We start from the raw sequence: 14,197 nt of genomic DNA on the forward strand, positions 1-14,197 counted from the left end.
AGGAGGAATGGGTTTCTTTCTTTTCCTTTTTAATTGGAGTTCAATTTGCAAGATTTTATTCATTCATGAGACACAGCAGAGGCGTAGGCAGAGGGAGGAGCAGGCTTCATGCAGGGACCCCGATGTGGGACTCGATCCCAGGACCCCGGGATCACACCCTGGGCCAAAGGCAGATGCTCTACCTCTGAGCCACCCAGGCGTCCCTCGGGTTTCTAACAGTTTCAGGGCTCGGCTCCCTGGGCCGCGGGCAATCCCCGCCCACCTCGGAAAGGAAGTGAGGGCGGGGCCGGCGGGGCTCCCCCCTCTGCGTTGCCTTGGAGACCAAGTGCGTCCAGCTGCAGTTGAGGCTGGATCGGGCCTGGCTGACCGGAGTGGTGCCTTTTTGCAGGTGGGATGCCGGGCGCCGGGGCTCAGGGCCTCCCCCTCGGCCGGGCTCAGAGGGCCAGGCCGGGGACCGCCCCCACCCCCACCCCCACCCCCGGGCTCCTCCGTAGGCTGGCGGGGCTGGTGGCTCAGAGGGGCCTGCTGGGTCTTCTCAGCATACAGTAGGTGCCTAATTAGCATGGCCAGAGTCAGGCTGCGCCCTCCCTCCGGTGCCCCCTCTCTGTGTCCACTCTTGGCGGGGAGTGGCGGAGGGGGCCCGGCAAGGGTCCTTGTAACCGCGTTGAGCTCCAGGTTGGGAGTTCAAGGCCAGGTTGAAATCCAAGCGGACACCTTGGGCATGCTGACTTTTCCCAGGAAAGCTTGGGACAGTGAAGCACAAAACAATAATTTGTCATTCATCTCTGCCCCCAAAGTCCCTCTGGGATTTGAACCCTGCGGGGCTGGAAGAGCCTGCCTTCTCTGAATTCTGCTCTTGCCTGAGGTTTGTTTCCTTTTGGCTTCTTTGCCCCTCCCCTCTTTTTGTTTAAAATGAAAACCCCGATGCCTGAGCGGAACCCCATGCTTTCACTCAGACAGTGGGGTGGGTCATGCCCCAGCCGGGTTGCCTAGATGGGTCTGGTCCTAGGCAGAGAGGACTTGTCCTGGGGTTGGGGTGTCAGTTTTTCAACCTCTGTGGGTCAGAATAGAGATCAAACCCCAGACAGGATTCCTGGACAATGAATTCCCAACAGGAGTGTCCAGGCCAGCAGCCAAGGTCAAGATGTCCTCAGTGGGGAAGGTGACCCAGGTTCCCAGCGGGAAACTCTACCAGCAGATCTTCGAGGCTGAGGTAGGTCTGACCCTCTTCTCTCTGCTCCCCAAACTTTCCTCCCGCTGAAGGCTTTTGTCACCCGGGAATCCAATGAAATAAGGCTTTGAAATTGCTTTCATTTTAAAAATAATTCTTATTGGTTCTTAAAACATAGGAATACAAAATTAGAATCTCTATTCTTGAAAAGCAAAGAATTTACATTAAAATTGTAATTAAATTAGATTAAATTTAAGCTTAAATTATTCAGAAATAGCCAGAATTAACCATTGGATATCTTGGGACCTTTTTCTATGCACAAAAGCATTCCTAGTTTTTTTTTTTTTTCTATTTAAAAATGGGTTTGATTCAATGCCAGTGTTTTGAAACCTGCTTTTCCCCTATTAACAGTATCACACAGACCTTCCCCATGCCAAGAGGCAGTCATGTATTTCAGGATGCTGAGAGGTTGCCTTATTGTTAATCTAGGACTTACCATAACGTATTCAAGTAATACCCTCTTGACAACCATATAGGTTGCTGGGATTGCCTTGTTGTCTATAAAAAGCCTATAAAAAACTGCACGGACAAGATATCTTAAAAGAAACACACAAACTTGAACCCTTCCTTTGAAGTTCTGTAACTGCTTATTTAAAAGGGAGTTTTCATTCCTACTTTAAGCCCTAAATAATGCTTTCTGTAGAAGACTTGGAAATTGTACAAGCATAAGGAGAGCACAGAAACAAATTACTCACATGATCCTGCTGCCTGGAAGCAACACACCATTCTTCACATTTAGCACACTTTCTCTGGGTCATTTTTCTAAGAGTTTAAAGTTTTGAAATCATACTGTATAATTTTGGTTATAATTTTTAATTTATGCTTTTAATTGATATGTTTTATGGTATATCAAAAGCATTTCCCCATGTCATAAAAAAAGCCTTTGTTCTTAATAAATACCTAACATTCCATTGAAAGGACATGGCAAGTTTACTCAACCAGTCCCCTAAAATTGTACAGCCCCATTTTTCTAATTCCTTGTGATTATGAAAGATGCTGGCATAAGCGTCTTGGCCCTCATTAAAATTTCTTAAGAGATATCTTTCTAGATGGCTGAATATTTGGGGGTGGGGTGCCTGCATGGCAAATACCCTGGGGTTAAAGGCCTCCCTGCAAAGTGTCTTCCTTCTGGTAAGTTCCCCCATGACCTTATGAGACAGGCCAGGGTGCTGGGGAGTGGATGTTTTGGGATGTTTGGAGAATCCACTGGGATCTTTTGTGGATACAGGCACAGCTGGTCCGCTCTCTGGCGTCCACCAGGAAGCATGCTGTGGAGCGGTCCATGACCCCAAAAAATGGCAAGAAGCCCTTGATGAAGAGGATGGATATCCCTGAAGGGGAGATGTTGTCTGTTCGGCAGCAGAAGTGGGCACACAGCCTACCCAATGACTGGATCACAGAAAACCCTGTTCTCTACAGGTAGGTCCTGTGGTCAACACTGCACCTCCACACACTGGAGGTGTGTCAGAGTCTTCAAAGACTCAGAAAGATCTCATGCAAGATGAGGGCCAAGTAGGAATGAAGTCCCTGGTACCTCTTCAGAAAGAGAGAAGTAACAGCACCTCCTTTGCAGAACTCTAGGCTTCTCCCTCCATTCCTCTTCCTTCCTCCTCAGTAATTACTGATTGAGTGCCAGGGCTGGGTGCTGGGTATGGGATCCCACTCTCCTGGAACTTGAGGCCTTGATAGTAAATAAATAAACAAATCCCCCCAATGGCGGGAAGGCTCTGACCCAGAGGATGAATGGGGGCCCAGAAGTCAGGAAAGCCCCTGAGACCAGAGGATGAGGGAAGGGTAGCATGGGGCAAGGCTCTGAGGCAGGAAGAGCTCAGTCCAATCCAGAAGGCTGAAGAAGTCAGTGGGCCTGAGGAGAAGGGTGGGAGATGAGGCTAGGAGAGGGTTGCTGACCACAGTCAGGATTTTGGACTACTGAGTGAGCACTGATTTACCTTTTTGAGGCCTTCTGGCTGCCGTGTGCAGAATGTGGGGAGCTGCAAGAAGAGGCAGGGAGGCCAGAGAGGAGGCTGCTGCTGTCACTATAAGCCTGGTGGGGCCGCAAGACAGAGAGTAGGGTACTTCACATATATTTTGGAGGCAGAACCCACCAGACTAGGAGGTGGATTGGATGGGAGGAGTGGGCTCCTGAGAGTCCAAGGTCTGTGGCTTGAGCACTTGTGTGGACAACCGAGGCGCCATTCCTTGAGATGGGCGGCTATGGTATTGGGGCTGGAGACTGGGAGTTCCTTCTGAACCTCCACTTTTAGAAGTTGAACTTGAGATTCCTGAGCATGCCAGTTGAGCTCCCTGAGCTCAGACTCCTCAAACAGGGAAAAAGGAAAGAAGAGGAAAAAGAGAATCTGCATCTACCTCACCAGGGCACTGGGGCTGAGCTTCCCTTGGCTCTCCAAACTCTGCACAAGCCATAGACCCTTCCCTGGTCTGGGGCTCTGAAGGGGAAGTCAGTCTTTCTCTCCCTGCCTTTGTTTTCTCTCTCACCTACTTTAGGGTAGAGATTGAGCCAATGCTGGGTAAAGGTCTCTGCCCTGACCTACCTTTGACTTTTCCCAGGGAAATCTCCCCTGAGGTTTCTCTTCTCTTCTCTTCTCTTCTCTTCTCTTCTCTTCTCTTCTCTTCTCTTCTCTTCTCTTCTTCTCTCTCTTCTCTTCTTTCTCTTCTCTTCTCTTCTCTTCTCTTCTCTTCTCTCTTCTCTTCTCTTCTGTCTCTTCTGTCTCTTCTCTTCTCTTTTATTTTCTCTCTCTTCTCTTTTTCTTTTCTTAAGATTTTATTTACTTATTCATGAGAGACACAGAGAGAGAGGCAGAGGCGCAGGCAGAGGGAGAAGCAGGCTCTCTATGGGGAGCCAGATGCAGGGCTTGATCCCAGGACTCCAGGATCACGACCTGAGCCAAAGGCAGGTGCTCAACCACTGAGCCACCCATGTGTCCCTCTCCTGAGGTTTATGATCCTCAGCACCCTTAGCTACCTCCAGATGGACAAACCCACTGGTCACCGAAGCCCAGACTAGAAGTCAGTGTTCTCTAGGCCCTGTACCTGATGCCCAGTGCATGGATCCAGAGGCACAGAGGTGGGTGCCAGCCGACATACCCCTACTTCCCAGGAGGACTGTCCTGCAGCCTGGCTGTAACTCTGACTCCCACAAGGGTCTAAGCCCCCTCTCAGCTGACTTGAGAGTTACCTGTGCCTCCCACCAATCCCTGCTTCCCCAGGGTTTAGCCTAGGACCGCCCGTTATCCCATAACCAGATAGAGCATCAGTCAGGAGCTTTTTGCCCCACAGGACAGTGTTTTAAGAAAGGCACTTCTCATGGAAGGTGCTGGCACTGTGCTGTGCTTGTTTTCTGGAACAGACAAAGACAGCTCTGCCCTGGACACAGATCCAGAGGACAACTCCCTGTGGCCTGTGGCAGGAAGAAAGATGTGTTTGTAACCTGCCAGGCTATGCTGCCCTCAAATGACTAGGGTCACTGACTCAGCATTGGCATCTCTCTGGAGGGCCTTGTCCCCTTCTTGAAAATTCAGCCAGCCAAAGCCAACCAGTTTGTTCCATCACCCAGGGCAGGGCCTCTGGGTGAGTGGAAGAGGAGCCCAAGGTAGGGATAGAACAGCACCAGTGTCAAGTTCTTGGGTCAAGTGGCCGAGAAGCCAGAGCCATCAGCATTCCTGTAGTCAGAGTACCTGGGGCTCCCATGGGCACCTAACTGACAAGGTAGAAAAACCCACCTCTGGAGGGTCAGCCCAGGCCCTGTGATCTTCCTCGCTAATAAGGCTGCAGTGAGGACTGCGTGAGAAATGAGTAGAAAGCACTGCACATGTGGGGGCCCTGAGGCATGACAGGTGTCATTGAGACCTGTTGTGTTTCTATACTGCTTGTCCTGTAGACAGTGTTATTCCAAAGCTAAGGTCATGCTCACCCACCCTGGTCCTCCCTGCTGAGATGCTTGACCACCCAGGGTCTTAGCTTTCTCCTCCCATGCTGAAACCCCATGGACCATGGACCTTGGCCTCTCACATATGGGTCTAGGAGTCTCAGCTCTGCTTTGTACCGTGACTTCTCTAAGCCCCCTCCCCCATCCTGCACAATGGGGTTACCCCAAATGCCTCATAGGATGGGTTACTGAAGGAGCAAATGCTAAATGCTTAGCACTGGCCTGGCTTTCCCAGGCTGGCCACGCCCCTTCTGGTCCTCAGTTTCCCCATGGAGAAAGGGCTCTTGCTTACTACCCACACTTGGTTTGCAGCCAGAGCAGAAGCAGACTTTGATTACCTGTCTAGGGACCGTGGAGCCTGCTGGCAGTAGATGCCCGGGCAGTGTCTGTTGGGAGATGGGTACAGCCTCAGGGCTGTCTGGGACGGGGTAGGCCTCGGTTATCGCCAATACCCAGGATCCCTCTGAAGATTCCCTTCTGTGCCAGAGGTGCCCTGGTGTGGGGGAGGCAGCTGGGGGTTTACTGTCTTCTCTGCTTGTACTTCAGGGAAAAGGAAATGATCAAGAAGAAAAAATCTCAAGAAAGTGAGAGTACTGCTGCTGCCCGAGAAGTCCGGGGCCTCATGGACACCATCGGTGAGCCTCTGTTCAACCTTGAGAGCAGGCCTGGCTTTCTCCCCTCCGCCTCCTTGCCCGAGCCTCTTCTCCTGGGCCTTCTCCTCAATGCAGGGAGCTAGGGAGGGAGCAAGCGGCTCTGCACACTCAGCATTTACTGATGAAAATCAGTAATGGATGTTGCTTGCTTTACTGCAATGTCACAAGAGGATCTCAGTCTACATTGTCTTCATACTATGGAGGAAGGCTCTTTTTCTTCCTGATTAAAAAAATAATACATGCTCACTATAAGTAATTTCTACACGCAACGTGGGGTTTGAACTTATAACAGGCACCCCCTAGTACATGCTTATTGTGGAAAAACAAAAGAAGGAAATAAGCAGAAAGTAAAGATTCTCCCTTCACATAGCACTGCTTCTCCTCCCAAGAGTGTCACCCGCTGTGAAACCACATGGGGCATATGGTGTTGAGGTTCCCACATAGATTCAGGGGACAGCAGAGCACAGGGCAGGAACGCACACCCTAGAGCACACATCCAAATCCCTGCTCAGCCACTGAGTGTGTTTGTTCTTTATCCCCCATGTCTGAGTGTCCTAACTTGTAAAATGAGGCTGATAAAATAGAACTTGCCTCTCGGCCTCTTCAGGAGTGCTAGTTGAGTTAGAACAATGCCTGGTACTTGGTAAGTGCTATCTAAGTGTTGGTTATTCTTATCTGTATATGTATTTGCTTCCATAAAACTTTTTTTTTTTTAACATAAATGGTCCCATCCTATACGTACCATTTGGAAATTTTTTCTGGCATTTAACTGTTGAAGCGAGACTTCGTTTCTTATAACGCTTAGGGATCACCTTTTCTCCTTTTTCCTTAAGCCTCTGACACTGTGGCCTGGTTTTGGGGTCATTCTCCTGAACCAAGGCATTTTCTGCCTTGCTGACTTTTCCTGGGCACTCTCTTCTTGCCTTGAAACTCTGAGGGCAGCCTCCTCACCTCTGTTGTTCTCCCCCAGTTCCTGAGAGGATCTGCGCCACCTCCCTGGGGACCACCGGTGTAGACTCTAAGAGGCAAGGCTACGAGAATGCTCTGGGGAGCTTTAAGGAGGAGATTGCTCAGATTGGGATGGTGAGAGTCCTCCCTCTCTCCCCTTCTGTTCCCGGGCCATTCCCAAGGTGGGCTTGTCACTGCACCCACCCTCCTAACCCCTCTCCTCCAGCTCAGAGGTCCTGAGTGGCTCACAGTGGTGTAGACAGAATCAGAGTAGCCATGTTTGAGTGGCTCATCATTAGTGCTTGTTATGAGCACAGCTCTCTGAGTCAGGTACTTTTTACTCCTACTTTACAGGTAAGACCCAGAAGGTCTCGCATGACTTGGCACATAAGGGGCCAGGTGGGAACTGGGCTCCAGGGCTGATGCCAGAGCCCAGCCCTTGAGCTCCCTGCTCAATCCTGCTGGGGGGTACTCGTCTTCCCACTCCCAGCCAGTCGTGATTTCACTCATCCGTCCCAGGTGTATATGAGCTCTACTTTTGCCCATGACTCTGTGGCTTTGGTTGTGCAACATAACTGAGCCCCAGTTTCCTCATTGGAAGTAAACTTGGAATTCTATCACTGGCCACTTCTTTAATGAATATTTAAGTCCCAACCACGGGTCTGGCCTGATGTCAGCACCTACTTCATGGGTTTTGATGAGGACCAAGTGGGTCTGAGGACAAGGGCTCAGCCAGGAGCAGAGCACCCAGCACTGAATAAATGGTGCCTGACCTTGTGCTCAGGCTGTGAACTAATTAGTACACCATACCTCCTCAGGCCTAGGTAATGATTTTCAGTTTGAGACAGGACCACACCTGACACTTCCCCATCACAGGGTAGAGGGTGGTGGGGAAGGGACACTCCCCCCTCAACCCATCCTGGTGGTGTCAATACCATGGCCATTGCCCTACTGGCCTGTTTTAGGAAATGGAACCCTTCATCTTGGAGCCAGGAATACTTCTTTTAAAAAAGCTGGCCAAGTCTAATGAAGACATAGACCAACTCTTCAAAAAGGTGGAAAGCAACACCAACCTCGAAGACTACACCATCCAAGTAGGGGTTCCCTTGTGGCCAGGCCCGTCCCACCCAGGTCCTGCTCTTTCCTTCCCTGCCATGTGTCCTCCTAGCCTGACCCTATGCTTCTTGGCATAGACCCTGTTGGAGCTGTGGGAGCAGGTGGCAGAGAAGTTCCAGTTCCAGAAGCAGGGGATCAAGAAGCTGGATGAGGCCCTCCATGAGGCCGAGTTCTCTCGGGCAGATAAAGTGAGTTGGCCTGCAGGTGGGCTTGTGGTGGTTTTCACCTGTGGGATGTGTGAGGCCTCGTCTGTATCCTTGTAGGTCTCCAGGAAAAGAGAGTCGCTAACAATGGCACCTTGTTTCTAGCTCAAAAGCGTGTTGAAGAAATACATGGAAATCATAGAGAAAACATCCTACCTCGTGCAGCCCGACGTGTACGGGCTGATAAATAAGGAAGCGATGGTGAGTGGTTTGCATGTACTACGGGATCAGCCCACAGGTGGAGCAGGACCTGAGGATGCCCCAGAGCCCTATGTCTCAGGAATGATGGTTTTCTCATGGGTCACATTTCCAAGTAACTCAAGCTGGTCACTTGGGTTCAGAACCGGAATTAAGTACCCTCAATAGAAATCTTTCTAAAGTACATGGCATCCATCCCTGCTGTCTTAATCCCAGTTACCTAGCCCAGTGTCACTGGTTTGAGCACTGATGATTTTACAAGCACTACTGGGCCCCGTCTCAGCTTACCTGGGTGCAGTGCAGTAGGTGCTGGATGATGGAGCTGTCCTGCCCTCAGGGTGGTTTTGTGCCCTCTTCGGCGACCCCAGCCTGCTCTGTTTATTTTTCTAGTGGTTCTCATCTGCCTTCCTGTGGGCTGTCAGTGTCTACTGCTAAACCATGTTTACCTCCTGGCTCTGTCCCTGCTGCTTCCCTGTTAACACCCCACCCTTGCCCAGCTGCGTTCTTTGGGTGTAGAAAACAAGAAATTTGAGGTTGTCCAAAATGTTTCCAAAGGCAGAGTTAAGCCTGACTCCCCCGCCATGTGAAAGGACACCTATGTACGTATGTACGTGTTTTCCTCAAGTGTAATTAGCACACAGTGTGATGTCAGTCCCAGGCGTTCAGTACCGTGATCCCGCGATCCCGTACATCACTCATCACTCAGTGCTCATCGTGACTAACGCGCTGTTAATCCCCTTGGGCTGTTTCACCCACCCCCTGCCCACCTCCCCTCTGGTGACCACCGGTTCTCTATATTAAGAATCTGGGAGGTTTTAGGCCTCTTTTTTTCTTTATTCATTTGTTTTGTTTCTTAAATTCGACATGAGTCAAATCATATGATATTTGCCTTTCTCTGTCTGACTTACTTAGCATTTCACCCTCTATGCCCATCCATGTTGTTGCTTCCTCTGGCTACTCAGGAGCACATTTTGCTTGCATGGGCTTCCAGGTCCCCTGCAGTAAGCAGGGCTTGCCAGATCATGGGCCTCCTGGCAGTCACAGGGTGAAAGGAGCACAGTGCTCAGAATCCCAGAGGGGCTCTGGGTCAGGTCTGCACCTCGGAGTCCTGGGCAAAGCACAGACAGGATGCTGACACAGACCCCCTGCTCCACTACCCAGATATACAAGCTCCTGAAATAAGTCCGTTCTTGTACCTTGAACTCCCTGTCCATAAAATGGGAGGAATGATCCTTAAAGACCAATACCTGTTGGGGGAAGGGGGTGGTAAAAGAGAGCTTAGCAGTGGCCGTGGTCATGTGAGACAAGCAAGAGTGCCTAACTTTCATCCAATGGATCTATTAGGGGAGTCAGATTTAGCAGCATCCCAGGGATGTTTCATTGCTTGACTTCCACATGCTTATTTTACTCATTATAACAACTAGCACTGGCTACTTAGTCTACGTGCATCTATCTCATTTAATTTCACAAAATCCCTGTGATGCCAATAGCAATAGCCTCACACGATGGCAGCAGAATTGGAGGCTTAGGAAAAACCTGCCAGTGCCCCCCAGCTAGGAAGTATAGCTGACAACAAACCTCAGATTCCAGTGAAAATTGTTACTGGGATTTCTACCTGTTGAGCTTGGCAGGTTCTCACCCTTGCTCCAAGGTGGGCTCCTTGAGGGCTTGGGGCAGTTATGGGGACATTTGGCTGTTGCACTCCTGGGGGCCATGGGAGAGACTGCTCTCAGAAAGGGGGAAGGCTACTCAGTGGCAGAACAGTGCCACAAAAATGAAGAATTGTCCCCACTGCCTTGCCAAGGATGCCCAGGGGAGGATCACTGGGAGGATTGTGGAAGAACGTTCTAGCTCTGGCCTCATTTGGCAATTGGGTCTTCATTCTCCTCACAACCAAATGTGACTGGTCCCTGATGGCATGAGCATTCTGCTTTTGGAACAAATTCGTAAAAAAAAACCCAAAAAACCCAACCCAAACATTTAAACACTAAGAGCCCATGAGAGTGCTTATCTCCAGTGAACTAAAACCAGCTTCTTTAACAATCTGATATGGTCTTGGGACTGGATTGAAGGTACATAGGTAAGTCAGGATTCATAGGTAAGCCTTCAGGAAAGACCCCTGTCACTGACCAGAGCTGCTCAGCCCCTGGCAACTTCATCGAGTGTCCAGTGACCCCTCAGTGTCCCTCAGATGCAGCCACAGCCCTACTCAGCCCCACTAGGCTCCACGCCCTCAGCCTGCACCTCACCTGGCCCCCTGCCGCAGCCCCCCACCATCCCTCTCCAACCCAGCCCAGTTCTCACTTTGGAAAGCCTCTGCCTCGTGTAGAGCCTGCCTGCCTGTACCACAGGTTATAAACCAAGCCCTACTGGCCAACCGGAGGGCCATCGCCCAGCTGTTCATCAACCTGATGGAGGCCACACTGCAGCAGGAGCTCAAGAGCCACCGTCGCTGGCAGAGCCTGGTGGACGCCTGGAAGGCTCTCAAGAAGCAGGTGCTGGTGCAGAGTTTCAGGTCTGTGACTGCCCGCACTGCCCGCAGCTCTTCCCTGGCCCACCTGGAAGGCTGGCACAGCAAGCAGGTGGCCCTGCCCTCCTATTTTCCATACTCCAAAATGCTGCTGTTCTTTTGCGGGGGTAAAACCATGTGCTCTTTTTTTTTTTTTTTTAAGGTACAGTAGATAACAATGTAAAGAAGAAATTAAAAATCACTACTAATCTCTCACCACAGGGAGAAGCACAGCTGATATTTTGGTATATTTTCTCCCAACCTTCTTTAGAGCCACACTGCATATGTCGCTCTATATCTTATTTTCTTCATAAACATTATCACATAAGCATTTTCTGAGCACAGTACCAATTGTTTGAAAACATCTGCCTGTTATCTGTCCAATTTCCATCCTACTGTTACATGTAACCCTGTAGTACTGAGCTGAGAATGGTGCTCCCTTGGGCATTAGTACTTCCTGGCCTCTGGTAGTTTCACCTCTGGGAGGGAGGGAGAAGGCCTATCTCCATGCTTCCTCCACCAGGTGGCATTTTTGTTAATCCGGCCAACAAGCAAGGCTTTCTTTTGCTCGTTGGGCCATGGTATCCATGGAGGATGGATGCCAAAGAATGTCTGTCCATCTGCACTGTGGGTCTGGGCAGGGGAGGCCCATCTGCACACCTGAATTTCCAGATGGAGAACCTCAGAGTCTGACACTGAGGATGAAAGAAAAGGCCTGGATGAAAGAAAAGGTACATCTTCATGGATGTACCGAGGCCTGGCTTCACCTGTATTTTCCCTGTGACCTTGATCAAGTACTTGAACGTTTTAGAGCCTTTCATTCCTTATGCAAGGCAGACATGATGATGGGCCAGTGTGAGGGTTTCTGTGGTTCTTTTCTCCCACTTCCCTCACTCCCTCCTTTCATCATTGTCCCAGAGGCCCCCAACGGAGAGGAAGCAGCAGGAGTGGTATAAGGGTGCTTAGGTTCGGAATGTCCTCACCATGGGTCTCATCCCCACTCTCCCACCTCTCCTGCCCCTCCTCTCCTTTCCATGGTGCCAACACGTGTCTGGATGCCCAGTGAGTTCATGGCCAGTGAGAGGATCCAGGCTCCTCCGGCTGTGAAGAAGGAGATGGAGAGCATGCTGAAGAACCAGAAAGTCCTGCAGGAAAAGCGGCTGGAGCATCTCTGCACCATCTGGTACACTGGGAAGAGGCTGTAGCGAGGGATGCTATGGAGGAGGCAGGCACGGTCCTCAGCATTGACCATTCTCCTGAGGCATCCTCCAGGCCAGGCCATCTCCTTGTTCCCTAGTCCTGTGCTGGCTGCCTGGGCCCACTTTCTGGGGCATTTCAGCCCTAATGGCAACAAAGAACACGACACATTTGCTGGGGAAGTCTAGTGTGACTGAGCCAAAAAATGTGGGAGGAGGCAGTGGCAAAGGGGGCGGGGAGAGTGGGGGTTGAGGGGGAGAGGTTAAGGGGTTGGACTTTTTCCTAAGGGTTGGTAGGGAGCAGAGTGGCTCCATCAGCCTTGCAGTTTGGAGGGTAAGTTGGAGGGTCTGAGTCTGGGGCCTGGAAGTCAGCGAGGAGGCTGCTGCCATTAGACAGGAACCCTGGATGCGCCCCTCAGACCTGGGCTCACCTAGCTCTGATTCCTTAATAAGCTGTTTGGTGAGGGGCACAGTGAATGTCCTAGACCCAGGAAGCCTTGGGAATCCTGTAGCATCCACTCTCAACAGCAGGATGGAATCTGCACAGACCTGCCAGTAGAGACGCTTCATGTGCTGGGAGATGCTCCTCCCCTTCCTGGGAAACGTGGTCCTGCCCACCTATAACCCTGGTAACCCTGGGTTACCCTCTGGTTCCCCCCACCATAGCGCCTAAGTTCTCCTAGGATATCAGTGACAATTAGAACCCCACACAGTCTCCTCCAGGGCAGGCACATTTTTATGCAGGTGTAAAACTCACAAGGTGGATAAAAGCCTCAGCATAAGGTAAAGTGTTTTTCTTGTTTTCTGTAACTCCACTTTTTCTGGCTGAGTCCCTGTTTATTTATTTGTTTTTTTTTAAATTTTATTTATTTACCCATGAGAGACACAGAGAGAGGCAGAGACATAGGCAGGGGGAAAAACAGGCTCCATGAAGGAAGCCCGATATGGGACTCGATCCTGGGACCCTGGGATCACAACCTGAGCCGAAGGCAGATGCTCAACCGCTGAGCCACCCCAGTGTCCCAGAGTCCCTGTTTATTAAACTGGGCCAAACTCAGTCTTTCTTAGGGTTGTATCCATCGAGGTGAAGCCGCAAATCCCCACCCATCACAGACCTGGGGAAGGGGTCTGTTCCTCTGTATTTGATCCACCCACATGCCCTGGGGCAACCATCACAGCGTCTAGACAGCTGGATGCAGGAATCTTGAGGAGGCTACTCTGCACCCTTGTGTCTCCACACCCAGGCAGCTGTTGCCCCCAGATACCTGGGTCTTAGAGCTGGCCGCCATGGCCTTCCACCAGGAAGGAGGACCCAGGCTCCCACTGCCAGGCAACTTCTGTCCTCTGAGTCTGCCCCTGCTCCCAGCCCCCTTCCTTTGGGTGAGGAGAGAGTCCTGGTCCTCAGTTCTTAGCTGCTCCCCCAGCCTCCCTCCCAGGACTCCTGGCCTACTTCCACCAAGGCTTCCCCTCCCCAGTGCTCTAGACTCTCCTGAAAAATTGGATTTTGAGAACCAAATCCAGAAAGATATCTAGGCTGCTGTCTTTTCTACCCTGCCACATCCCTCACACAGGCTGTGAACAGAGGGCTGGCTGGCTACCTGCCTGAGAGAAGGGAGGACAGGGCCAAAGACATGTAGGAAAATGCATTTCCTGGTGTTCCTGGCCACTGCTGGGAAACACCATGTAATGGCAGTGTCTGCATGCAGAACATGGAGCTGGTGGGTGACTTGATCTGACCTGAGGAAGTTGAGGGCAACTCTATGAAGTCAGAGGCAAGAGTATGCATGTACAGGACCCAGCAGCTCCTTCTCAGTGGAACTATAGAAAGGAGTAAAGCCAGGACACAATCTGTGTCTGGAAGTGTGTACTGCGTGATCATGGTATCTCCCCTGCCAGGTAAGTATGGAAGTGTGTACTGCAAACACAAGCTCAAATGTAGAACTTAAAAGTAAAGTTGCAAAGCCTTGAGCATAGAATTCCAGTCAACATCAAGAGCGAAGGTTTGGGTTTGTGGTTTGTTTGTACAAGGAGGTCTTGACAGCACCCTCAAAGCACACTGTTTAGACAGCCACCGATGTCTTCTTACCCTGTCAAGGAGCTAGCGAGCCTTTTAATCAAGCCCAAGGAGCTGTCCCAGGAACTGCCTCCTATGGGATTCCATACCCCATCCTGACCCATAGTTCCAGGCCTTACTCCT

The 14,197-nt window shown here is 50.8% G+C and overlaps 1 protein-coding gene across 5 annotated transcripts in view; it reads left to right on the plus strand.

Moving 5' to 3' along the window:
* The first annotated feature begins 314 nt into the window (after positions 1-314).
* The window catches only part of CCDC180 (coiled-coil domain containing 180), a 67,291-nt gene continuing 53,408 nt past the window's right edge, over positions 315-14,197 (plus strand). For all 5 annotated transcript variants that reach the window (XM_038552890.1, XM_038552891.1, XM_038552889.1 and 2 more), the window contains exons 1-11: positions 315-388; positions 798-865; positions 1,116-1,213; positions 2,460-2,650; positions 5,724-5,812; positions 6,801-6,913; positions 7,744-7,872; positions 7,972-8,082; positions 8,203-8,298; positions 10,647-10,810; positions 11,868-11,987. In XM_038552890.1, coding sequence (XP_038408818.1) covers positions 1,145-1,213; positions 2,460-2,650; positions 5,724-5,812; positions 6,801-6,913; positions 7,744-7,872; positions 7,972-8,082; positions 8,203-8,298; positions 10,647-10,810; positions 11,868-11,987 — 1,082 coding nt within the window. In that variant the 5' untranslated portion in view covers positions 315-388; positions 798-865; positions 1,116-1,144. The remainder of the gene's footprint in view (positions 389-797; positions 866-1,115; positions 1,214-2,459; positions 2,651-5,723; positions 5,813-6,800; positions 6,914-7,743; positions 7,873-7,971; positions 8,083-8,202; positions 8,299-10,646; positions 10,811-11,867; positions 11,988-14,197) is intronic.

Source organism: Canis lupus, chromosome 11 (assembly GCF_011100685.1).
Source record: "Canis lupus familiaris isolate Mischka breed German Shepherd chromosome 11, alternate assembly UU_Cfam_GSD_1.0, whole genome shotgun sequence".
Taxonomy (NCBI): Eukaryota; Metazoa; Chordata; class Mammalia; order Carnivora; family Canidae; genus Canis; species Canis lupus.